The 24,873-nt window shown below is 38.5% G+C and overlaps 1 protein-coding gene across 3 annotated transcripts; it reads left to right on the plus strand.

The window, feature by feature from the left end:
• The first annotated feature begins 2,346 nt into the window (after positions 1-2,346).
• CFAP206 (cilia and flagella associated protein 206) lies at positions 2,347-24,415 on the plus strand. Of its 3 annotated transcripts, none has more exons than XM_079327076.1 (12): positions 2,347-2,586; positions 11,262-11,345; positions 11,641-11,731; positions 12,692-12,880; positions 13,146-13,304; positions 13,759-13,967; positions 14,653-14,772; positions 17,234-17,432; positions 18,144-18,281; positions 20,261-20,454; positions 21,446-21,589; positions 24,060-24,415. In XM_079327076.1, exons 2-12 carry the CDS (start codon positions 11,301-11,303, stop codon positions 24,288-24,290), a joined length of 1,719 nt encoding a protein of 572 aa, XP_079183202.1. In that variant the 5' UTR covers positions 2,347-2,586; positions 11,262-11,300; the 3' UTR covers positions 24,291-24,415. The 3 variants fall into 3 exon arrangements, with proteins under 3 accessions (XP_079183202.1, XP_079183203.1, XP_079183201.1); XM_079327077.1 differs by lacking the exon at positions 2,347-2,586 and adding an exon at positions 9,042-9,439; XM_079327075.1 differs by lacking the exon at positions 2,347-2,586 and adding an exon at positions 9,782-9,920.
• Positions 24,416-24,873: the final 458 nt, after the last annotated feature.

A 24,873-nucleotide genomic window follows, 5' to 3' on the forward strand; every position in this document is an offset into this window, starting at 1 on the left:
TGATAGTGTAGGTCAAAGCTCAGTCCTGAATTCTGTGTTTGTGAAAGACACTTGTGTCAATACTTTCTGTGTTGTCTTTTAAATCTCATTCCATAGTGTGCTTACATTTTAAGTTAATTTTATCCCAACAGAACTTTGAATAGGGGTTGTGAAAGTTGCCACTTGGAAGTTCTCAGCCTGGTGTGTGCAAGCTTAAAGATGGCTAATATGATGTGTCTTGTATCAACACAAATGATTCAGTCCTTCAAATACTACAAACCAAGAATTTTACAATCAGATTAAGATGATAATTGGGAAACCTATAGGGTCTTGTCTAAGAATAGAGCATTGACATGAAATTGAAATTGATCTAGGAGCAGCACTTTAAGGTCACTACTTTAAGGTCAGACATCAGCAATATGGGGACACACAAGTAGAGAGAATTATATGAAGTTCAAAGAGATTAACAAAACCAGACTAAAGATAAAGCCCAGAGAAAAATTACTAAAGTCACAGATTAAAAGTAAAACAAGAACTTCCTTGTCTGTCCTATAAAAGTGAACATACCCTGATGACTACTGAGATGACCCACCTTAGCTGTGTCTGAGAACAAATATGCTTTGTTCATTATTGGAAAGCTTAAGATTGAAATAGCATGATGTTGCACATGTATTGTTAACCATGAAGAATAGCATAAAACTCTCAGTTCAAAGAAGAGTATTACGCATTACCTATTTCAAAATTTGTTTCAGTAAAATAATTCTGTTCACTTTCAAATGGAACAACACAGCTAGTCAAAGAAAATCAGATTTTAATAGATACTATAATGAGATACTTATTTTGTACATAAATATTGTGTTTAAACATGTTTGTTCTAGCCTAAAAAAATCACCTGAGAACACATTAAATTTTCTACTAAACACGGCCAAATTTTCTACAGTAGAGATAAAAATCAAACTCTGATTTTCAGATTGTGGTGGATTATCTATAATACCTCTTATTTCACATGCAGAATGCCCATGATTTTCAACATTTGTAGAATCTACATTTGTAGATTTGTAGAATCTACATCAAGGCAGATGGAAGTGCTTACACCACCCTTACAGTGGGATTTAGGGAGCTTCAGGAGTCACAAAGCTTGCAAAAGCCAAGAATTCTGAAAAGTGAATAAAAGCCATGAAAGGACTGCTTTGTTCCAGCAGGAATGAAAATGAGAGATTCATTTCCCTCCTGATCTCCCCCTAGAAAGCAGCAAGGGCATTTCTTGTGAGAGGCCAAATACTGGCCATGTCTTCCCTTGGTCTGTGTCTGGGTGAGGAGAAGTCCCTTCTTGCTTGGGCTGGGATGGAAGATTTGGACTGCAAGGTAAGACCCAAAGTCTGAAAGGCAAAAACAGGAGCAGAAATCAAGGCAGATGATTTGCTCACCAGTGAGTGAATTCTGCAAAGATGTAAGAAAGGCTGCCATCAGTAGAGACCCAAGTCAGGTATATGAAGTTTCTCTTTCTGATGCAGCCAACTATGAGCAGCTATCTAGTTAAAAGACATGTAAATACTGAGTGGGAATTCTGGGAGATGCCAGTTAGTCTGCTCTTGGCTAAAAGATATTTCTTACAGCTTTCTGCTCTTAGTTGAGGCTTCAGACCAAGAAAGCTATTAGCATGCTGCTTCCCTGGCACTTCAAGGGAGCAGGGCATGGTCATGACTGATGGTCATATGTTTTACATCCTTGTATCTCCACACAAAACTGTTATTGAGGAAATGCCAGAGGAAACAACTGGCAAAACCTTGGGAGCAAGGACTCAATATGAATATAGGGATTTTCTTTCTGCTTTTTCCAAATAGTCCTAGAAGTTGCAAGAAACCAACCCAAAAGAGTTGCTCAGAGCTAGGGCTTTTTGGAAGCTGTAAGCAAAGTAATATCTTGCTGCAGATGTGAGAGAACTTGTGTTCTACATTTATTAATATTGAAAACTCTGCCCATTCACCATTAAGATTTACTGTGCTCAAAATGATCTGCCAGCAGACACATTTCTAAGTACCTTAAAACTGTAAGGGATAGGTATTCTCTTGTCAAACTGCTCCTGAGCTCAGTGCTGTGGTTGTGCACTGGAGTAAGCCTGCAGGTCTGTATGGCCTCCAGCTTACACTTTGATACAGGCTTGGAGAAAACTCTGGTTTCACTTTAGTCATGGGAAGGAGCTGGAGGAAAAATCAGCGTGGTAAACTGTCCTAGCAAAGGGCTTTCAAAATTTTTTTGAGACATGACTTTGATTGAAAGCAAGCCCAACTTGTGCTTCTCAAATATTTGTGCTTGCCAAGGAATAGGACTTCTGCTCTTCTGTCAGCAAGATGGATTTTATGACCATCACTAATTCAGCTTTTATTGCTATAGTTGAACAGTTCCTTCTATATTACATTTTGTGTACTTGTAATTTCACAAATTGGTTTCCTACTTCCTCAAGTTATTTTCTATTCAAATATTGTTTTCCATTTCTATTAAGATTAGCTGACATACCGGATTGAAAAAAAAAACCAAAAAGCAATCACAGCTGGCCAGTGCTGAATATCTGAAGAAAAGTCTTAGAATTAATTTCTAAACTAAAAGGTAAGAAAGAAGTGCTATTTCAGCAATACTTCTTGTTTTCTAAAGGTTATTAGACATCCCATGATGTTAAAATACCACCTTTTTCCAGTCCTTAGTGCTGGTTTTGAAGATTGCTACAAACAGGCCCAGCTCTCTAAAGAGTTTTCCTGCCAAGTATTAAGCACAAATTGACAGAATCTTAAGCCTTAATAGCTGCTTTAAGCAAGAGAGACTCTATGGGGAATAGAACTGCTTTTGGGCAAAAAAAATCAGAATTTTGGAGAACAGTTGAAATCTGCACATAACTACAAATGTATTTGGTTCTCAGCTCATTTTCTGACATGAGGAAAACACTGCAGGGAAGGCTTTGGAGTACTGTGGATAATAATCCTCTTGCCCTCCTCCCTGTCTGATTCACTGATCATTCCCTTCCTTTCTGACAGATGAATTAAAAGCATCCTTGTACTTCAGTTAGAAGCCTGTGGCTGGATAAAAGTAAGCAGAATGAGAAGTTAACTTACAAACTGTGTGTGGAATAACCACATTCCCATTATTAGTGCACTTTTTTCTTCTTGCATGAATAGAGTCAGACACAGCGGGGTATTTGCTGTAAGATTCTCTCCTTTATCTATTTATTGGATAGCTATAGTTCCATAACTTTGGAATAGGTGCCCGTAGCCTGAACTGAGAAGAAAATCCTCAGTCCTGCATCTCCTTATGAATCTCTTCAGTGCAAGGTGCTGCCCAGCAGTTGATTCTCACAATTGTCAAGCTCAAGAGAAAATTACAGCACCAGGGATTTTTTTTGCTGTTGTGTTTTGTTATTTTGCTTCTGCATACTGGTGGGATATTCTATATGTTGAAATGGCTCATCTAACATTGTACAAGGAGGCAATTTACTGTAAAAAATTTCAATGTTTCTGAATTATTATCAGGCCAAATAATATTTAGATAACTCATGAAATAGCCAAACTCTGGCCAAACTACTGCTCTTTTGAAACACAACTCAGCAGGAATATGTGGTGACTACTTGATGTAGATGGAGTCATGGCTTGGACAGGAGCACTCTTTGCTGGGTTAAGAACTGCCTGGATGGCTGGGCCCAGAAAGTGGTGGTGAACAGTGCTGCACTCAGCTGGAGGCCAGTCATCAGTGGTGTCTCTCAGAGGTCTGTACTGAAGCCAGCTCTGTTCAATATTTTTATTGACAATATGGATGAGGGTATTGAGTCTTCCATCAGTAAATTTGCAGATGACACTAAGCTGGGAGCATGTGTCGATCTGCTGGAAGGCAGGAGGGCTCTGCAGAGAGACCTGGAACAGTTGGATGGATGGGCAGAGTCCAGTGGGATGAAGTTTAGCAAGTCCAAGTGTCGAGTCCTGCATTTTGGCCACAGTAACCCCCTGCAGTGTTACAGGCTGGGGATGATGTGGCTGGGCAGTGCCCAGGCAGAAAGGGACCTGGGGGTGCTGGTACAGCTGGCTGAACACGAGCCAGAAATGTGCCCTGGTGGCAAGAAGCCAATGGGCCCTGGCCTGTGTCAGCAACAGTGTGGCCAGCAGGAGCAGGGAGATCATTCTCACCCTGTACTCAGCACTGGTGAGGCCACACCTTGGGTGCTGTGTCCAGTTCTGTCTCCTCTGTTTAGGAAGGACCTAAAGCACATCCAGAGGAGACAATGAGGCTGGTGAGGGGCTGGAACACAAACCCTGTGAGGAGTGGCTGAGGGAGCTGGGGCTGTTCAGCCTGGAGAAAAAGGAGACTCAGGGGTGACCTTATCACTCTCCACAACACTCTGAAAGGTGGCTGTAGCCAGGTGGGGTTGGTCTCTTTCTCCAGGCAGCACTGACAGAACCAGAGGACACAGTCTTAAGCTGCACCAAGGGAAATATAGGCTGGATATTAGGAAAAAGTTTTTTTATGGAAAGAATAATAAAGTATTGGAATTGTCTGTCTGGGAAGGTGGTGAAGTCACCATCCCTGGATGTATTTTAAAAAAGATTGGATGTGGCACTCTGTGTCATGGTTTAGTTGAGGTGTTAGGGCATGGGTTGGACTGGATAATCTTGAAAGTCTCTTCCAACCTATTGGTTCTGTGATTCTGTGTTTGTGATAAGTCCTGGGTCTAGCTTTAAGTGGATTTTTTAGAGAAATGATGAATGCAAAATTCTCTTGATTACTTTTATAAATGCCTTTAACTGAAACAGTAATGTAATGTTAATATTGTTTGGGAGTCTTAAGTAGTGATTCATCTGAATACAGCTGAATAATGCATCTTTTGCAGGAGTTTCCAGTTGAGGCACTAATGGTATGTCTGGAATCTCCACTCCCTCTGCACAGTGACTGCCAGAGCTCTCAAGGTTTGAAAGACAAATAGTTGTGCTCTGCAGCCTTTTCTGTAACCTGGCAAGTACAGAGCATCTTTTGTACCTGCTCAGGGATCCAGGCTAACAATAGTGCATTTATTAACTGGGATTCTATGCTTCTGGTTTCTTGTTGTTTTTTTTTTTTCCCCAGAAATACTCAAATGAAAGGTAAACTTTTTATATCGTGTTATATATGAATGATTTTTTTTCTATTTCTGGGTTAAAAGCCAAATTGCACTTCTTTATCCAGCCAAATCTTGCTGCCTTGGTGGTGGTTTCATCCTGGGGATAACTATTGTCTTCCCTGATCTGAGTCCAATGATTAAGTCTAAAGCCCCTTCCAGGTTGCCTCATATTGCAGTCAAAAGTCTGATTAGTGGCAATTAGGGAAAGACACAGCACTAGCATACTCAGACATCTTTAATGCAGAAAAAAATGTTGGAGCTGAGAGAAGAAAATAGAAAAGTTTTAAATTCCTGTATCATGTTCCAAAACGGAATGTTAAATTATTTCTATAAATGTTGACTAGGATTCCTCTGAATGTGAACCATTAGTCTGCACTATGCCTCAATGATTCTGCAGTGGTTACATACCTACCACTTATATAGCTTTTCAGGAGAGTCACAGAAGCTTAAAATAGCACTGCATGCTCTTGTGTGACTATGTCATTAAAACAGAGCTGGTCAGCACTGTTGGCCAGCACCACAATTTTGTGCTTCAAGCAAGGCAGCATAAACACAGACGTTTCTCTTTGTTAATATACAGATTTGAGGAGGAGGAAAGAATACAAATCTTTGCACCAAAACATTCCCAGCTTTGAAAGTCAGTTTTCTTGTGAACTAACAGACAAGCCAAAAATGGTGGCACAACTTGTCTGTCCTCACAAAATGGATTTCTGACTGTGACACTTCTCCGGGACACTTTGGAAATAAAGTGAGATAGATGGAATGTATTTTCCCTCTTGAAAGAGACAGGCCTTTGATTCCCGTGTGAAGACAGGCTTTTCTTGCACTGCTCCTTTTAAACAACCAAGTGTAATCAAGTGGACTTTAGTTTCTGCATCAAGGTACAAGGTAGTTTCAGGACTCTGAAGAGCAGAAAACAAAAACCTGCATCACAAGTTTATGTTTTAACTTAAACTTGTTGAGAGGAGGAAAGGGACTCAGATTCTCCTTGTATCCTTGTCAGCTGTAAATCCCTGCATTTAGGTGCATCATCTTTGAAGAGATTTAACTGGTGCCTTGGAATATTTATGGCAGCAGAAGACTTTCAGGCCAAGGGGCTGGTGCTCATTCACTAGCAGGGCATCCAGTCAGAGGGGCTGAGAGCACAGAGAGGCTAACTGAGCTGGAAGGTGAATGGGAATGGGAATGACTGGAGGGTTAGTGTTTGCAGAATCCCTTGGTGAATGTGGCTGTGTTAATGGGACTCAGGCTCTGGCTCAGCCCAGCATCTCCACTGGGAAGAGAGCAATGGGTGAAGCTTCAGAAAGCAGTGCTTTTTGCCATCCTGGCAGTTGTTACCTTCTGGGGTGCAAGCTCTCTGTTCACCTTATATGACTCAGGCCGTGCCCTGAACTGGACTACTGAGTCATGTAGCTGCTTCTGTGTTGTTTCCTCTGCACATCAGTGGTGTAAGAGCACTCAGCTGCAACTTTGTCCCCACACTGGCAAAATAAGGGTATGTGCTCAGACTTCAGCAACCTGTTAAGTAAATCCCATCTTCTGGATATAGCTGGATAAAGGGGTGACTTTCCTAGATGTGATAGCCAGCCTAATGTGATAGCAAATTCATCAAATAGCTGATTTTTCCTATTAATAAAACGCTAGAGTGTCAGACTTTACAGAGATTTAAGAACAACCGTGTATGTTGTTTAATGACTCTTCAAACTAATCCGGGAATTCCTCCTATCACAAACCAGCAATCTTTTTACTGACTGTCTGTCAGTGGCTCAGATACACCGCCAGGGGGAAGAGTTTATCTATCTTTGAGGCCCCAGGTCTGCATTCCTGAAACTCTCTAAAACTTGATACTAGTTCTAGAAGGGAAACCCAACAGTTATAAAATAGTGTTGTGCAACCTAAAGTCTTCAGTAGGTTACAAATAAGTTAAAGTAATTTTTGTGGTCTAGTACAGATTACAAACCTTCCCTGAAAGCATGTTTTTATTTGGAAAATAAATAATTCCTTTCCCCTTCCCCTTCCCCTTCCCATTTTGGAATCTAGTGCTATCCGAAATACAGGTTAATACTACTGAAATGCTTTAAACAATAACAGAATGTAAATTCTCAATGTGCTAAAGTGAAGCTATATTGTTCTTTCCTTTCAGCCTGCAACCTAAAAATGTACAGGCAGTTGGACATCTACTGGGATTTATGGAGCTAGAGGTGATAGCTTTTCAGAAAGCTTATTTTTTTCCCCTGGGAAATACTTCAGCAGACTAACATGACTGTGAATATTGGGGCAGTGGGATGTTGTGTGTGGTTTTTTAATTTAGGACCAAGCACCTGTTCACATAGAGAATCTCTACATAGTCCTCACCTGCTGTGCTTTGGTTTGCACAGTACAGAAAGCTTTGAGCATGTGAATATTTTGTGTGAAACTGTGCAGGAGAGCTCTGGCAATGCCCCTAAATGCACTTCACAAGGTTTATGACTGACTTGAAATTTGCTTTTGTAGAGAGAGAGCACCTTCTCTTTTTCCTTCTAATCCCCAAAATTATGTTCTTCTCTTGCTCCTCCCCACCTGCAACTGCAGAAGAGCTTGTTCTTGTGTGATTTACCAAGAAGCACAGAGGAAAATCTCTGTGACCATAAGCTCACTAACAGCAACATACTTCTACTCCAGGAAAGGCCCCAAAAGCTTCTCATCTAGCAATTTGTAGAAAAAGAAGTCCTGTAGATTTTTATTCTCTTGATGAAAGTATTGATGTAATGACTGAGCTTAAGGGTATTGAATTTTTAAAATATCAATGCAGAGGACATATTAAGAAGACCCATTAGCTGTGCTGCTAGAATTAAACCTAAGATTTCACAATGTCCATTGCAGGATTGTTTTGATGCCTGTTTCACAGATTTTCCCAAAGCATTTTCCCATGGATAATGCTGGCATTCCTTGCACTGTACCTTTGCACACACACTGACAACATGGATGTAACCCTGCAGCTACTTGCCAGGTAGCATAGTATCATCTTAATTTTACTGATAAGAGTGACTTGTCTGAGGTCACAATAGAAAAAAAAATATTGTCTTGATCTCATCATGATTCTCAGTGGAGTTCCCTCTGTCTGACAATGTAAATCAAAGGGGAAAAAATCAAATCATAAGAAGACTGGTGTAGCTTTTCATCTGTTATCCCTGCATTCCCTGTGCCTTTTGAGCTTATTTGATTGCCTTTCAGGGACATGGCTTTTAAATTTAATTAGCATGCTATTACTCTTTCCTCTATCTGACACAGAAAAGCTGGAATTAATTACGTATTGACTAACTGAACCACTTACAGCAAGGCATTGCATCCATCCAGTGGTGTGCCCACTGGTGTGTGCAAGAACTTGGGGCTCACTGGGCTGCTGCTTGCAGACTGTGACCTGTAGTACTTGCAGGCATTACACCCAGAGGAGCTGCCACCTCCAGCAGCAATCATGATACCTGAAAGCAAAGATGACTCTCTTGTTTGTGCTGCAAAGTTACCTCGTCTGCACTGCTCTGCCTGCAGCACTCGCTGTGTACCACACACACATTTTGTTTATAGATGTATCTGTGAATTTATCTATGTATTTCATGCATTTATAGGTGTAAATACATTTATCTGTACCAGGTCTGGCTGGGATGGAGCTAGCTTGCTCATCAGCATTCCCTGTGGTGCTGTGCTTTGGAATTATGGTGTGTTGTTAACACACAGGTGTTTTGGCTGTATGCTTGCTTGGCATGAAGGTTTTCTTTTTCTCGCTGTGCCCCCCTCCAGCAGACCATTCATAGAATGGTTTGGGTTGGAAGAGGCCCTTAAAGATCACCTGGTTCTGATCCCCACTGCCATGGGGGTATATGTATTGCATGTGTGAGCATATATGGGTCCATATAAAATCATAAAAACACTTTGGGGTCTGGAACATCTCTCTAATAAGGAGAGCCTGCAGGAGGTGGGCCTGTTTAGTCTTGAAAAGACTGAGAGGGGATCTCATTAATGCACATAAATATCTCAAAGACGGGAGCTAAGAGGATGATGACAGACACTTTTCAGTGGTGCCCAGTGAGAGAATGAGGAGCAGTGGCTGTAAACTAAAACACCAGAAGTTCTACGTCAACATGAGGAAGAACTTCTGTAGACTGAGGGTGGCGGAGCCCTGGAACAGGCTGCCCAGGGAGGCCGTGGATCTCCCTCTGGAGATGTCCCAAACCCACCTGGCACTTTCCAGAGTAACCTGCTCTAGGTGACCCTGCCTTGGCAGCGGAGCTGGACTGGATCATTCCTAGAGGTTCCTTCCAACCCTAATGATTCTCTGATATTAAGGTAGCTATACTTACGTACGGTATATACGTGTCTTTATAGCTACATATTTATCTATATTTACACACACATACATACAGTCACAGCTGCAACATCCACACACGGTTTGTACGTGCACCGGGACACTCGCACCTACACTCCTGCACCTGCCACGTCTTTGGAATATATGCAGGCGTGTAAGTTTTGCAGGCACCCTGCCCCATCTATCCTGTACAACCACCGTCTCCCTGTGTGTAAATTCCCACGGGTTAAATCCTCGCCGCTCTCCCGCAGGCCGTGCCGGGCCGCGTCCCCATGGCAACGCCCGGCGCTGGCTCGGGCGGCTCGGGCGGCGGGACAGTGAATGCAGCCTGGTGAAGCCGTGCGCTCGGCCAGCATGGCCGGCGAGCGGACACAAAGCGCCATCAAGACAATAATCCGCCAGGTCGGCCTGCAGTGCGCTGCCCAGGGACAAAACCTCTCGGAAACCTTGGTGGCCTTCATGGTAAGCGCGGAGGGAGGCGTTCAGGGGCCGGCAGCAGCAGGGCCTTTCAGGGTGACACCAATGCCTTGGTTTCCAATTGCCTGCACTAAGAAATTTTAAACGGGCGTTCACCGACATCCAGTATAGGGTCCTAAAAATGGGAAAGTATTTTATTCCCCTGAAATCTTATATGCATATAATGCTCCAAGACAGCCGCAGGTCCTTAGTCCTGGAAACTCTCTGAACTCCAACTAAGAGCTCTTTCTCAGTTTTCTTCTGCAGGCAGATAAACCACTGTTTTGTTTGGGGTTTTTTGTTTTGTTTTGTTTTGCTTTGTTTTGTTTTTTTCCAGAAGTGAAAAAGAGAAGTGTTACCAAGTTGGAATAATGTTTCTTCACACTTTCATATATTAATGTGTTATGCATAGATGAATGTTTAATGCAGCAGCTATATTTGTTCTTCGATGTTTACTGCCTCCCTCTATTATGATAGATAATTTTGTTTGTTTCTCGCTCAGACAGGGCCAGGTAGTATAAACGGGCTGAATGTTTGAAGGAGTTGGCTCTGATCCAACTTTAAGTGAAAATTTAATGGAATCAGTCTCAGTATTGTACTCGTTAGACAACTAAAAGTATCCTAAAAACATTTTTCACTTTGGCATCTCTTAGGAGACACAGCACTGCTGCAGAATATAGTCTGAATGCTCCTGCAAAGCTTTGTCTAAAGAAAGATGGGCTGGATTCCTTTTTTATTGATGATCAGCTCTTGATAAAGTTGTATATAAATGTAAATGGTTCACAGCAGTATTGTTAATTTGGAATTTTTTCCCCTAAAGGTGACACTGCAGCTTTAGAAAATAGATTTGGCTCAAAAGAAGATTAAGCAGGAAAATTTTAATAATTAAAAAATTTGTACAAGTGGCTGGCATGACACCCAGCAGGAACACCAATTGCAAACATGCACGTATTTTCCTGCATGTAGAACACTACGGGTTCTTTATTCAAATGGTAAATGTTTATACTGAAGCATATAACACCAACTTAGAATTTCATAAACAACCATGATGGATTTTCAAAAAATGTTACTTAGGAAAATATTTTCCAAGTAATTTTTAAAAAAGCTGTATTTAAATACTTGTATTACAAAAATATTTTTTTTCTTCATTTGTGCCTGAGAACTGAAATTGAAACTGGTGAGATGTGAAATGAAGTAATTTTGTTTCATTATCAAAGACTGGAATGGATAAAAAAAGAATAGTAAAGAAATATGGAATGCATCTGAGATTTTTCAGAAAATAAAAAGTGAGTTTCAAGGATGATATTTTGAGATGTTAATTAGTATCTTTCTTTTGGCAATCTCTAGGTGAAAGCTGTTGTTTTAGATCCAAGAAATGACTTTAATATGGATCGAATCCTTACAGAAAATGATATGCAGGATCTTATCCAGGTAATTCTGCCATGATGTTGAGAGTCAGTACTTATCTAAGACTATAGCATTATTTGCTACCTGTTCCTGTAACTAAAATGACATGAACACTTTCAAAATTATAGTGGTACTTTATTCTCATGGCTCTGTAGCTAAGACTGTACTATGTCTCCATAAATAAAGCCTTAGAAAAGCTTTATATGGAGAGAATGACAGTGAGAGGGCTCTGTAGCTGCTGTGAAACCTGTAGATCACTATCAGTTCAGTTGTTTCCCCAGAGATGAGAAAGAACTCACTTCTCTGACTCTCTTTTTAGCTCTGTGTTACCAGACTGCTGGACACAACAAACCCATCCCTAAGCACAATTAAGATGCAAGTTTACTTTGATATGAACTATGCAAACCGAGGTAATTTCTAATACGTTTTCATGTAAGTTGATGATGAGTTTTTAATTTAATAATAATAATTACTGTTAAATGAATCCTGGCAGTAAAGCAAAATAAAAGTCGCAGGAACAATTTACTGTACAGGAATCTGATGTTTCAGTGTGGATATAGTTGGGAAAAGTGGACATTAGATTTGAGAGTACACTCTTCTCATGCTGTCTGAATGATTTACTGAATATAATGTGTTAGTTTGCTTGCAGACAATTACACTTTCAGGTTCAATGGTTAGCTGCCTTCAGCAAGAAAAGCACCTGTGTGTCTGAAGGCACTCAGAACTCAGTATTTTATCAATATCCCTAACTGGGAGATTTGAGTAATCTTGCACAATCAGTTAAAGTTTTACTAAATAAAATGAGATGGGGAAATGCCTCTGCTGTAAATGTAATTTCAGATCTGAAAGGGTCAGTGGAGGCTGTCTGGGAAATAGAAGACACAGAACAAGAATAGATGTAAAAAAAGCATTTCTCTGTGGAGATAATGAAAATGTTTTGCTGTTAGCATGGATGAAAACCAAATATTACCAACACTAAGAGCTGCTACTAAATCCTCTGAACTCTATAAGCTCACTAACTCCAGCAAATAATTGAGATCTGGAATAGTATTCAGACTTGAGCATGTAACCTCAGGTGGTTTGAAATATGTGTAAGTTAAGTCAGAGGAGTCCAGAGAGCCAGACACTTGCTGTTTAATTTGGCATGAACAGTTCTCAGGACTCTACTGACTGATGTTAATCATGCTAATTATATTAATGTTTAACTCTGCTGTTTTTAATTCTAATGGTGTGGTATTAGGAACATCTCTTCCATGTACCTGTGCTTCAGAAACCCTATGTTGGTGTTCTGTGGCAATGAATTGCACCCTCTGTATATGCCAAATTTCCAAGAGTTTAGATAGCACTTTCTAAGTGTCCTTCTTTCCTAGATGAATTGCTGAGTGAGCAGGAGCGTGTTCTGGAAGGAAAACTGGCTCCTTTGGTTAGAGATATCACAGAGAGTGGTCCACATGCACAAGAGGACATTGAGAATGTGTATCAAAAGATCATTACCTATGCTCTGCTGAGATCTGGCCTGGGATCCCCAGCAGATATTGAGGCTGTCAGGGAGGTAACAGGTCAGTAAACTCCCAGCTGTGAAATTGGGCTTTTCTTCTTGAAAAATAAAATTTCACCTTCTCTTTGCTGATATTTAGATAGAAATGTGGTAAACTGTGATGAATGCTTACTATCCAAGCTGTCACTACTCAGCCTTGAAGTGTAAATTTCCCTTAGATTTCCTACTTTTACATTTGTTTAGGAGGGGCTATTTTTGCTTATTTAATGGTTTTCTTTTCTGTTCCCTTATATTGAGGGTTTTCTCCCACTTTGTAATGCTTATAGCTGCCTTGCAGAGTGTATTGTCCCAGACACAGATGATTACTTTCATCTCACTCAGTAAGAAGGACAAAGAAGAGCAGCTGAAAGATCTTGCCATGCTAGTCTCAGGAATTCGTTTGTACAACAAGCAGTGCCAGAAAGGAGGAAGCAGCATTGATGACTGTAAGTAAACAACTGCATTTGAGCTGGGTATTTCAAATTCATTCTTCCTGGATTTCTTCACTGGAGCTGCTCCAATAATTTCCGATCTCAGGGAGGCCTGTTATTGTTATTTGTATTTTACAACTGAGAAGTGAAATTTGTGCAATTCTCTCAGGAAACCCACGTCAGTTGTAGCAACAGAGTTGCATCAACAATAAAGCAAGTTTTTTCACATTCCTTGACTTGACTTTGATATTTCCACACCAGTAATTCTAAATATTTGGAACAATCTTACTAGTGAGATAGGGTGGTTGAATCTGGTTCACAAGTATTTGGAAATGCATGAATATAAGGACAAAACGTAGAAATTAAAATTTCATCGGAAATTTCATGTTCAAATATTGCACTTCAACCATTTGATAATGATTTCATCAATTCTTTTTATACATATTTTATATTTATCCTGTGTGAGTAGTGCCACACATCCTGAACAAAGCCATTCTGTCGGCCACACAAACGCTTGATGAACGTCTGAATTCCTGCCAGCTGCTAGCCCACCGCTACACGGCCCTGCTGGAATCCATGCAGAAAGACCCCCACAGACACTCCCAGCTCCACTCTTTGAAATTAAAAGAAGCACTATTCAATGTGAGACAGTACGAAGCCTTCCTTTGCATCCTTCAGGTGAGATATTGTGTTATATCCTGTGGACTTCTATTGCAGATAGTCTTCAAGTTACCTACTTGCACAGGACAGAAATATAAGGAAAATTATTCAGAAAGAAAATAAACAAAATAAAATATATCTCTAGATTTTTTAGGTTTGAAAATATCTTTAAAATAATCAAGTCCAACCATTAGGCTGGCACTGCCAAGGTCACCATTAAACAATCGTTTGCATTCTGATTTTCTGCCCTAAAAGGCATGAGAGAAAAAATCTCCTTAATCAATCTATAAATCATCTGCAGACAATCCCAAAATATATGAAGTAATCAAAAGTCTTTGAAGAATACAATTTAAATTCTTGTTTTGTTAATGAAGAGCTTTTAATTTGTCTTTTGAGAAACTGCAGGTTTTAATTAGTCTTTCCTATATAAAGCATTGAAAAAACCTGTGGGTTTTTTTTTTTTGTTCTCTTCATTGGGAAAATGTAGAGGATTTTCTATAAAAATTGATAGTTTATGTGTGAGTGAAGTGTCTGAACAGCTGAACATTTAAGGAAAAATGTATTTTAGGGAAAGCTAGAGTACATTTTGTTCCCTAAAACAATTGTTCTGAAAATAGTTGAAAGAAGAGGCCCAGGTAAATACTTGCTACCAAATACTTGATTTTTGGAGTATGATATGTATAACTTGGAGTTCTCTTTCCAGTCCAATACAATTACAAGTGCTCAAGAAGTTGAATCATTGAATGTTCAGTTTGAAGTAGCAATGATGGTATTGAAAAACACAGTGGTGGATAAGACTTCCGTAGAATCTGAAGAAGTTTTTGTGAGTATTATGAATGGAAAACCCATTACTTGCTCAGTAGAAAAGAATATTAAAGTAAGATACTTTACTAGTATGCTTTTGAATAGTTTACGTTTAGAAAAAGCAACATATTTTCTCTCTATTACAAAATCTGTGATTTTTGAATGGGCAGCTAACAGGCTTGCTCTTATGGTAAGAAAAAGGCAAGGTACAAAAAGGGCAAAGGAGTGAAATGGTATTTTATTGTAAGTGTATTGAGTTGCTTGTCATATTTGTAGATTTACAGTGACATCTTCCTTTTTTTTGTTTGTAAGTATTCTTTCCTGTTCCTTGCAGAAACTGTGAGAACATAATGATTGCAGAAAACAGCACATCAGAGTGTGATTTTTTTGAAGTTCCCTGAGATAGCAATCCCTGTAATTTCTGTATGAGTCATTGATATATATATTTTTTTAAAGAAACTGAGTTTCTGTGATGGGCTGTTAGCCTCTTTCCCCCTCCTGGTAGCTTCTGAACCTGTTGGCAAGTTTCAGTCACATTTGTCAGAGTCCAAAGATATCAAAATATGTCATTTTCTGCAAGTTTTGTGGGAAAAACAAAGAGCAACTAGAGACACACACTTAGAGCCTTACCAAGATCAGGTCTGAAAGAGTTTGTGTGCTGTCTGGCTAGTGAGCAGACACTGAAGGACAGATCTGCTGTACTGTTGCACCCTTGGTTGGGAGCTACAGGACATGGCAAGGAGGTATTAGGGGGGAAGGGAAGAGGTGCTGTGAACTACAGGTATTATGAGGGTGCTTGATGAGCCTGTGAAAAGCTGGGATTATGATGCTAGCATGTTATAAAGGAAACAGGAGAGAAATATGCTAGAAACCTGCTTCATTCAATTTGCTTTTCATGTAAGAGCTCATTATTTTGTGTGATTTGTTTATCATTCCAATTCCTTGTGGTGGTCCTTCACCAGCATGCAGTGTCATACATATTTTAGGTTATTTTTCAACATTCTAAGCTAAGAAAGCAAAATAAAGCCTACTGTGGAGGAATATCATGACCCTTACTTACTTAGAGTATTTTTTACACTTCCCATAAGAACATCCAAGCTGGAAACTCATGGGAACATCACTTTAACTGAGTAATCCAAGCTTCAATTTATGTATGCTTTTGATTTTATAAACCAGATGTTCTCATTTGGAGAACATTTTCCCCCCTTGTCCAGCTACTCAAGGCAGTTTTTCCTCTTCTATATCTTTGTGGGGCTTAAGTGACTGATACACTTTACCCTTATACCTAAAAGCTGTCTATTTTTGTTTGCTGCCTTCCTAGGATTTTTTTTTCTCTTCTAGTTGGTTAGTTGTTTTGTCTTCTCTGCTCAAGACAGAATAATGCCTTTTGATTTCAGATAGAGATTTCAGATAGAGATTTTTCTGTTATCATGCCATTTAAATAACTTCTCTCATCTTTTGCTTGTTGCTGACAAGCTGGATGTTCCACAAAAGTAGAGTAGCAGGGCATTCTGTCTTTTAAAAAGCATAGAATAAGGCTTTTTTATAGTAGTAGTAATTTGTAGTAAATATTTGTTTTAGGAAAAATAGTACATTTCATTAATATTCTTTGTTTATTCTATTAGGAATGTTTTTGATCTTCCTTTGGTTTCTTCCATTTTTGTAACCATAACATTTCCACAGCATTAGCAATACTGATGAATTCCAGAGCTGGCTCTTTTGGCTACTCTTATGAAAATGTTGTTCACATGCATAAAGTGTGTGATTAAGTGTACATTTCAGATTGGTTGAATCTCTTCCTGTAAGTACTCTCTGTGTGTTTAAATGTAACAGGGCACATTTTATGTCACTGTCATTGAAAACAGCATTTAAACTTAAAGCTTACAGGCTGCTTCTTTATGTGCCTACACCTGTATGCCAACATCATGTCAGTGCTGGCAAGGACAGCCTCCAGTTTTGCCCTGAACCCTGGACCACTGAAGAGGCCTGCACTCCTTTCATTTGACACAAGATGGCCTGGGGGCTGTGGTACCAAGCCACTCTGAAAGCAGGGCAGACAAAATAACAGAACCTGGTAGTTTGTATATAGTTTGTATATATGGTAATTGATCAAGTGTGTTCCTTCTGGTCCTTACTCCTGTACACCAAATTTTCAATTCTAAAGCTATACTGTCAGTGAAGTGCTAAATTCAAAGCATGGTCACATTTATTTGAAAAAGGCTCTAGAGTAAGATATAGAAAAGTACTACTCTTGCCTATAGGTTGACATGCTGGGTGTATACCAGCATGTATACTTGCTTTAGGTGGAAGCAAGTGGTGGAAGCTCCTCTGTCCCTGAGTTCCACAGGAATTTCTGGTTGCTGAAGACCTTGGAGATCATCCCTGCTTTGTTCATAGCTGAGATTGTTGTGGACAGTGCTTGGGTTACAAGGTAGACATAAAACAAATCTTCATTTCAGATGATTTTCTTTATGTTCTAGCCTCTGTTTAGGGAACTTTCTAAGATTTGGACCAGCTTTCAGGATGAAATGCTACTGCTACGCTTCCTCACAAATATGACTAATGATCTGCAACAATTTGTGGAAGTCCAGTCACAGCTTTTTCCAGAGGAAATGCTAACATCTCTTCTGGAAGGAGTGACTGTGAAAAGTGATGAGGAAAGGATAAAAGAAACTATGGGTATGGAAAGTTGAAACTTTCTGATTTTCCTTAATTTTCCAAGATTTTGTAGTTTGAATTTTCTGTACAATAGGTGCTTTACACAATGTACTATATATTGATTCTTTAATACTCAGAATTTGTAAATTAAAATAAGCTTTGTAGGGTATAGATTTACATTTTCATGTAGTGTTGCTTGGGTTTTTTTTTTTTTTACATGTAAAATTAAAATAGAGCTTGTAGATACAAGTATACGTTACAAAAATGGCAGAATGATCAGAGAATAGTTATATTTTTTGTAAACAGTTTTGAAGCATATATATGTCTTTTTATACCTTTCAGAACTTTGGAAATTGAGGGGTAGGGTATAAACAAATGAGACTTTCATTACCAGAAGAGTTTGTTTGTAAGATGGTATCCCTAGGAACCAAGTTTTATGCCAGGGAATTTGTTATGCATGGGTGAGTGAAAACAAAATCAAATAATAAAATATTATCTTCCTTTTGTTGTCCCATGTTTTCAAAGAAAACTAATGCTACTAAAGAAGGTTCTTGCAGGACTGATTTTCAGTAGTTTCTCTTTCGAGCCAGGATTGAAGTTTGGCTTTTGGGATCTGGGCACTGCAGGTCATTCTGTGAAAAACAGAGTAATCTGGTCATCCTGTAATATTATTTTCTTTTGGACACCTGATATTTTAATATTGAAGTCCTTTCTTTGTTCAATCTTTCTTAGGAACCAAAGTGAATGTTTCTGATTTCAAGAACCAAGAATGGCTTCTTCCAGAGACTACTGATATTTTTGATCAATTGCTAATCCAGTACCATGGTTTCTGTGCACATTCAATTGGTGTGAAAGGTATCACCCTGCGAGGTATGTTTTATAGTTAGACATTTTCCACACTATATATTTACACAAGTATTAGGAAAAAATGTAAAGGCATTCTGAATGCATCCTCTTATGTTAAAGCTGGAATATTGTTTTTCCATTTGCAATTTTCACCCCAGATAATTTATTTCCCATGTTTAAATATCTTCTTTTAAATACACAAATAAACTGCCCTTAGTAGAAGGCAGGAGGGCTTGAAGAGCAAGCAGGGGCAGAAACAAGATGGGATGGATAAATGTTTCTTCCTGCTGTATGTGCATCTGTATAACCTACACTACAGGTGTGGTTGCTGTTGTTCATGTGCTATAATGCAGGCATAGTGAAATGACCATTCCTTCTATTATGTGTATCCATATGTTGCAAACATTTCCACTCATGCCTACCTCATATGTATTTTTAAATAGTCATGACAAAGTACTAAAAATCTTTCCTGAAAAGAATGCAAAAGTGCACTTGATTAAGTCAACTAATCGTAGGAATTCTTGGTCTCTCTAGGCTCATTTATCTTGAAAGTTAGCCTTATTTCAACTACCCTAGTTCATGTTTTCTGTCTCACTATCCTTTCTAGAACCTGTCCATATAGAATTTTTTTGAACCTATGGGAGTTTGGGAGGAAAATAAGGCCATTTACTTGTCAGTAGTAAAGAATAGATATTTTAATGGCAATGTAATTCACTTACACTTACTTAGTATTGCACATGAGAACAGTTGTCCTGAGTTGGACTGAAGGTCTCTCTAGCCCTGGATCTGATTACTGCACATGGACAGTCATGAACACTTTAGAATCATGAGAATTCAAGTCAGAGTGATCCTTTCTTAATTATATTCTTCTTTGTTCTAGCAGTTAGTAGTTATGGGATTTCCTCTGATTAATGTTGAGTCTGTAACCTTCTGTTGAATAATCCTTCAAAGAGGTTTTTCATTTATCTAATTGATTTTGTAATCCATCTAGAGTTTGTCATGGGATATTTTATTCTCAAGAGCCTCATAATTATAATTATATATGCTATGAAAAGGTACCTCATTTTGAGATGGTTTTAAGCTCTGGCTTGATAATTTCAACAAAGACTTGATAGTCCTTCTGTTAGGAAAATCACTAAATAGTAATTTTATATTGCACACAATTAATGATTTTATAACCCTCTATCATATCATGTTATTTTTCTTTTTAATGCTGAGGAGGCTTCTTTCTTTAACCTTTCCTTCTATGAAAGGTATCACAAGCCTTTGATCACTCCTACCTCCCTTTTACTTGTTCTGTTGTGTTGGAACAAAATGAATTATTACAAATGTAGCCTACATGTTGTTGCAATGTTAGTTTTCTTCTCTTCCTCTGTTAGCATACTAATACTTCCTTTTTTCACCGAGTATTTTCAAGGCACTCTCTATGATGATTCTGGTCTTTCCTGGGCAATAACATCTGAAGCACAAGATGCCACTGTCCTTGAAATTAGTCTGTGTTTTCCTATATAAGTTATTTGGCCTTTATTGATACTTCATTTTCTCTGTTAATTTATTTAAGTAATTAATTAGTTAATTTATTGTTCAGGTTCCCAGTTGCTTTATCTGCTTCTTCAGTTAATCTCAGCATTTTATCCTTTGGTATAAATCCACTACTGATGTGCAATCAGATATTAGCTGGAGATTTTAGGGGAAACATTTGAGGGTAGAGACTAGCTTCTTATGCCTTTGCTATTTTTATCTGTTGTTTTTCTGAGCCATGCACCTAAGGCATGCTGGATGTGAACTGATCAAAAGCAGTTTTACTGACCTAACAAAATAGACTTTTCTATATTTAGAAAAAGCTTGCTTTCAAGGGTTTATATTGTGTTCAGAAAGAGAAGGATGTGAAACTAACTTGAGGGAAACACAGAATCTTGATTGCATATGTCTTTTGAATTGGATATCATACTGTTCTTTAATTTGTGGAACTTATTTTGGTTGGCTTTTCTTCTCATTTTTAGGAAATCCTGCTATTGGAATTTTGAAGCACAAGGAGAAATATTATGTTTTCAGTTCAAAAGAAGCTGCATACCTCTTTGCTCAAGATCCAGATAAGTTCATTCAATTGAATGTAGAAAAAGCAAAAAAATATGCAGAGCTAATTCAACTGCTTGAGCTCCGTCATCAGTTTGAATACCTTGTTCCACGTGCACAGGTACACACCGCCCAAGCCTCTTGCTGAACAGCTGCTGGGCCACTGGTTGATTTGTCTTTTCTGAAAGAGAGCAGATGATACCTATCTTTAGGAATGAAGTAAAATCCTCTGTCTGAAGATCCATCTTTTCCAGGTCATCAGTGTTGAAGAAACTACTTATTGTCATTCTCACCTTATTTATTCATGGGAGAGTATGTAGATTCAAAGCATTCTGGCAGTGATAAAAGCTGTTAGTCCATAGCCTAGGCAGGTCTTGTGTCTGATGTTTCTCTTCCTCATATTTTGCAAAAATAGCTTAAAGAACCAGTAAATAAAGGCAACAGAAGAAATGTCAGATATCATGTTAACTGGAGCTTTAGCTTAGCAGTCCATTCATGTGTGATGGATGGGGGTGTACTGTATCTGGGGACAGGAGTTACAGAACATATTACAAAATAAAAGGAGAGTCATAGGAATCATCAACAATGAATGTCATGGTGTTTTTATGTGTAATTCAAAGATTTGATTTGGATTTATAGACAACATTCTCTGTGATCCACTCATGAATTTTAAATCCTTAGAAGTGAAAAGAATGTAGTCTTAAACTGGCCCTTGGTTTGAAATATAGTTTATATCCCAGCTGTAGCAGAGATGTATGCACTTCTTCCAGTTATAATTTGTGATTTTTAGTCCATTCATGAAGACAAACTGAGGTGCCTGCATCATAAAATACTGGTGGTGGTGGGGCCTTTTTTTTCCAAAATCCTACAATTTAACCCTCACTAGGTAGGTAGGTTGAGTCTGCAACTCAGGGTTTTCTATCAGAAATTAAATCCATCAGATACTTAATGTTTTCCTTTCAGTGGGGGCATGGGGAACAAAAATATTGTTGAATGTAAAAATCATTATCCACCTGTGATTTGCAGGTCTCTATAAAGTTGCATACTCATATGCTATTTCTCAGTATTCTTCTCAATGCCTTGCTTGGCTTTGTTTTTTTCTTTTCATCCAGGCCAGAAATGCAAGCAGAGGTTCACTGAAACCACTCCCAAAACGTGACAGTGGTACTCAAACTGATACTCATATCTTGCCTCCAACTATTGTGAGATCCTATGAATGGAATGAATGGGAACTGAGAAGAAAAGCTATAAAATTGGTTTGTATAGTTATTACCAGATTTTCATTGTTGGATAACAAATTTGAGAATAAATTATTCTTAATTTTTGTTCAATGAAGCATAAATCTTACCTTTGATTCAAAGACATACACTTTATTACAACTGGTTCAATTTTTTTCTGAGATATTTTCTCTCCTTGTTTCTAGACTTCTTCTCTCACTTCTTCCATATTTTTCCCTGTCTTTTGAGCAGAGCTTTCACTGCTACATCTATTAATTTCAAATTTTTCAATTCCCTTCTTTATGTAATAAGAGCTTGTTTTGAATTGAATTCCATTGAATATTAAGGTTGATCTACATTCCAATGAATTTAAGGGATTGAAGATACTACTATATAATTTCTTTGTGAAAAGAAGCGAGAGCAACTGTTTGTCATACTGTCAGGATTTTCTAATGGATTGGAAATCCCAGTCTGTCCATAGAAGGTTGACCACATATGTACATAAAAACTTCTGAATTAACAGTAAATATTTCAGAGGCTTCTTTCTAGAGTTTGCCAGTACATGTAGTTGTCAAGGTACAGCACCTGATTTTCACAATTAAATCAAAATGAACAAATTGTCAGTACAGGGAATATTTCAGTTAATAATATCAACTGAACATATCATACTGAAGGGTTATTTTTTTTTTTCTTCTGTGAACAGATGCACTGTGGATGCCTGTGGTCTGCTGGGCAGCCTATTTCCTTGCTGGTTTTATTTTTGCCATGAAATCTCTAACATTATGAAAGGAAACCCAAATTTTGGACTGAGGTGTCTTACCAGTGTTGATAGCTCATAAAGGATTCTAAGAAATAGTTGTTACTGAGGTATATAAAGCAGCCAATTAGTTTTAAAAGAAGCCTAGCTAAAAGCCTCTTTTGCTTCTGTAAAGGAAAAAAGTACATAAATAAACATAAGATGTGGTCAGTCGTTCTTCAGCATAAGCAGAGGTGGATATTTTCCAATATCTGGTCATGAAGACCATTCACAAATTTGTAGCTCATTAGATTGAAATATTTAGAGAAAATACTTTAAAGTACTTAGGGTGCTTTAGCCTCAGCTAAATGTGTCCAAATGTGAGATTCATGATGTGGAGCTGAAAGTAAACCTCCCAGATGATGCAAAAGTGCTTTGACTATGCTAATTTGTAATATGGAGGTGATAAAACATTTAACATCAAAGTGCTAAAAATAACAAAAGTAGTTTACCAGTGCATCAATGAATTTGATACTTCAGGAAAGCATCAGACATATTTGTGGTGTTTGTTAGAGGATGAACTCACAGGCCTTTGGGGTCTTTTTTGTTCATACTTGGCCAAAAAACTTGTGCTATGAAATATTAAGCTATTACTTTGTTAGAAAACCTGTATGCTGTTAGAAGTAAAATTTTTTAGCTCACATTTATTTCTCAGTGCAAGCACAGTTCCTCTTAATAGCATACATGCAGTCATTAAAACCCTCAGAAAAAAAGAAAAAAAGACTCAATATATTGTCTTTCTTCCCATGCTATCTCCTCTGTAAGGTCCTTATTGTTCTTTTCTGGATTCTGCTTGATGACTCTGCATATAAGATTCAGTTGTAGATTAAGGTACCAAAATATGAGTACATTTAGGTGCTTCATCTTCCATTCCAGAGAGAGAGACCTCAGTGGAGTCTGCAGAATATTTTAACTTGCCCTGATACAACATTTAGGACATTTGTCCAGCTGTATCACTCTTCACCTTCCACTGACTCTAGTCTTCACTGACCAGACTGGACTCCAGGGACTTTCTCACTTACATGGAGGGGTCTGAATTCCAGCATGAGACTGTATTTTGTATATTTTGAGGAGAGCATTGTATCATAATTTACAGTGTTTTACATCGTTGCTGATACAGAAGGCTCGGTGGAATAAGGAACATTGTTTTGTTTCAAGTGCTGGCTTTGGAATGTTAACACTTTGTGAGAAGTGGTTTTGTTGTATCTACAGCAATTTCTGTGAATAACCAACTTGAATCATAAATTACCCTTTTACCCCTTATCAAGAGGTTAGTGAGCAACGTGGTGTAAGAAAGCATTTTTTTCACTTTTATCTGATACTATGACACCAACTAACACCAACCCCTAAACCTCATCACATTTGGCAGAAACCAGACAAGGACTGGAAGCACTTGCCATGAAAAAAAAAAAAATTCTAACAAAACAAAGGTGAAGCATTTAACAAAATTTGAAGGATAATGACCAATGGTATGAAATTATTAAGAGACTCATTGAAAATTGTGTGAGCTACCTACAAGTGCTGTTCACACATCCTGTAAGTTCAGGATGTGCCAAATCAGTCACAACCATGTATTGACAGGAAGGTAAGGTGGGCCATGCTCCAGGTTTGTGAAGCTCACGGATATAAAATAGACAAACACTCCTGAGTCCATACTGGTGCTAAAATGTTCAAACAAAGTTTTGCTTAATCTGATTCTTTTTGTGTCTTTAGGCCAACTTGCGCCGCAAGTTAACTCATTCCATGCAGACTGATCTCAGCCACATGAGAAGAGAGAACTTCACCCAAGTGTACTTGCCAAAAGATGCTGGCACCCAGACTAAGCGTGACAACTCAAGCAATGTACCCAAACCCCAGATTTTCTTGAAAGGTCTCCGAGGAGGACCATCTCCCACTACTCATATGGTTGCAGTAGACTTAACAAGACCACTGGATGAAACCTAAGTGAAAATGAGAAACCTGAAGGCACATCTTGAATGTGTATATAAAAAAATCCCATAATATATCTGATTTTAGACATTGAAGATTTTGCTGTGTCTGTTGATTCCAGGAACAGTTGGTCCATTTCATTTATCATGGGTGGTTCTGGCACCCTTTTAGGTCTCCTGAAATTTCTTGGCTAAGCAGTGTATTGGTGAACGCACTGCAAACCACAGGAACTTGACTTCAGGGAACTTTTTGGAAAGCTCTATTTTGCTTGTGTTTGCTAAAACTAAAGCACAACAAAGGAAAAGTTTTTGCTTTATGTCATTGTGGCAAATAAATATGTGCCAGGTCTGACCAATGCACCTGCAGATAGTATTTCTTTTTGTGAAAACCCAAATTATTTGAGCTTCAGGATAAAACATTTTCCCAAATGGAAAAGGGGGTACTTTATTGTCATTAAAAGAATATCTGTTTTAAATACTTCCTCAAGCTGCTATCTGCACATTGTGCAGGTGCACAGCTGTGATTGCATATGGCATTCTAAGGTTTCTAAGTCTCTTTTTTTGGTGACAATGAAGCTCAATCTTGAAGCTGTTGAGTG

Source organism: Erithacus rubecula (genome assembly GCF_903797595.1).
Source record: "Erithacus rubecula genome assembly, chromosome: 2".
Classification (NCBI taxonomy): Eukaryota; Metazoa; Chordata; class Aves; order Passeriformes; family Muscicapidae; genus Erithacus; species Erithacus rubecula.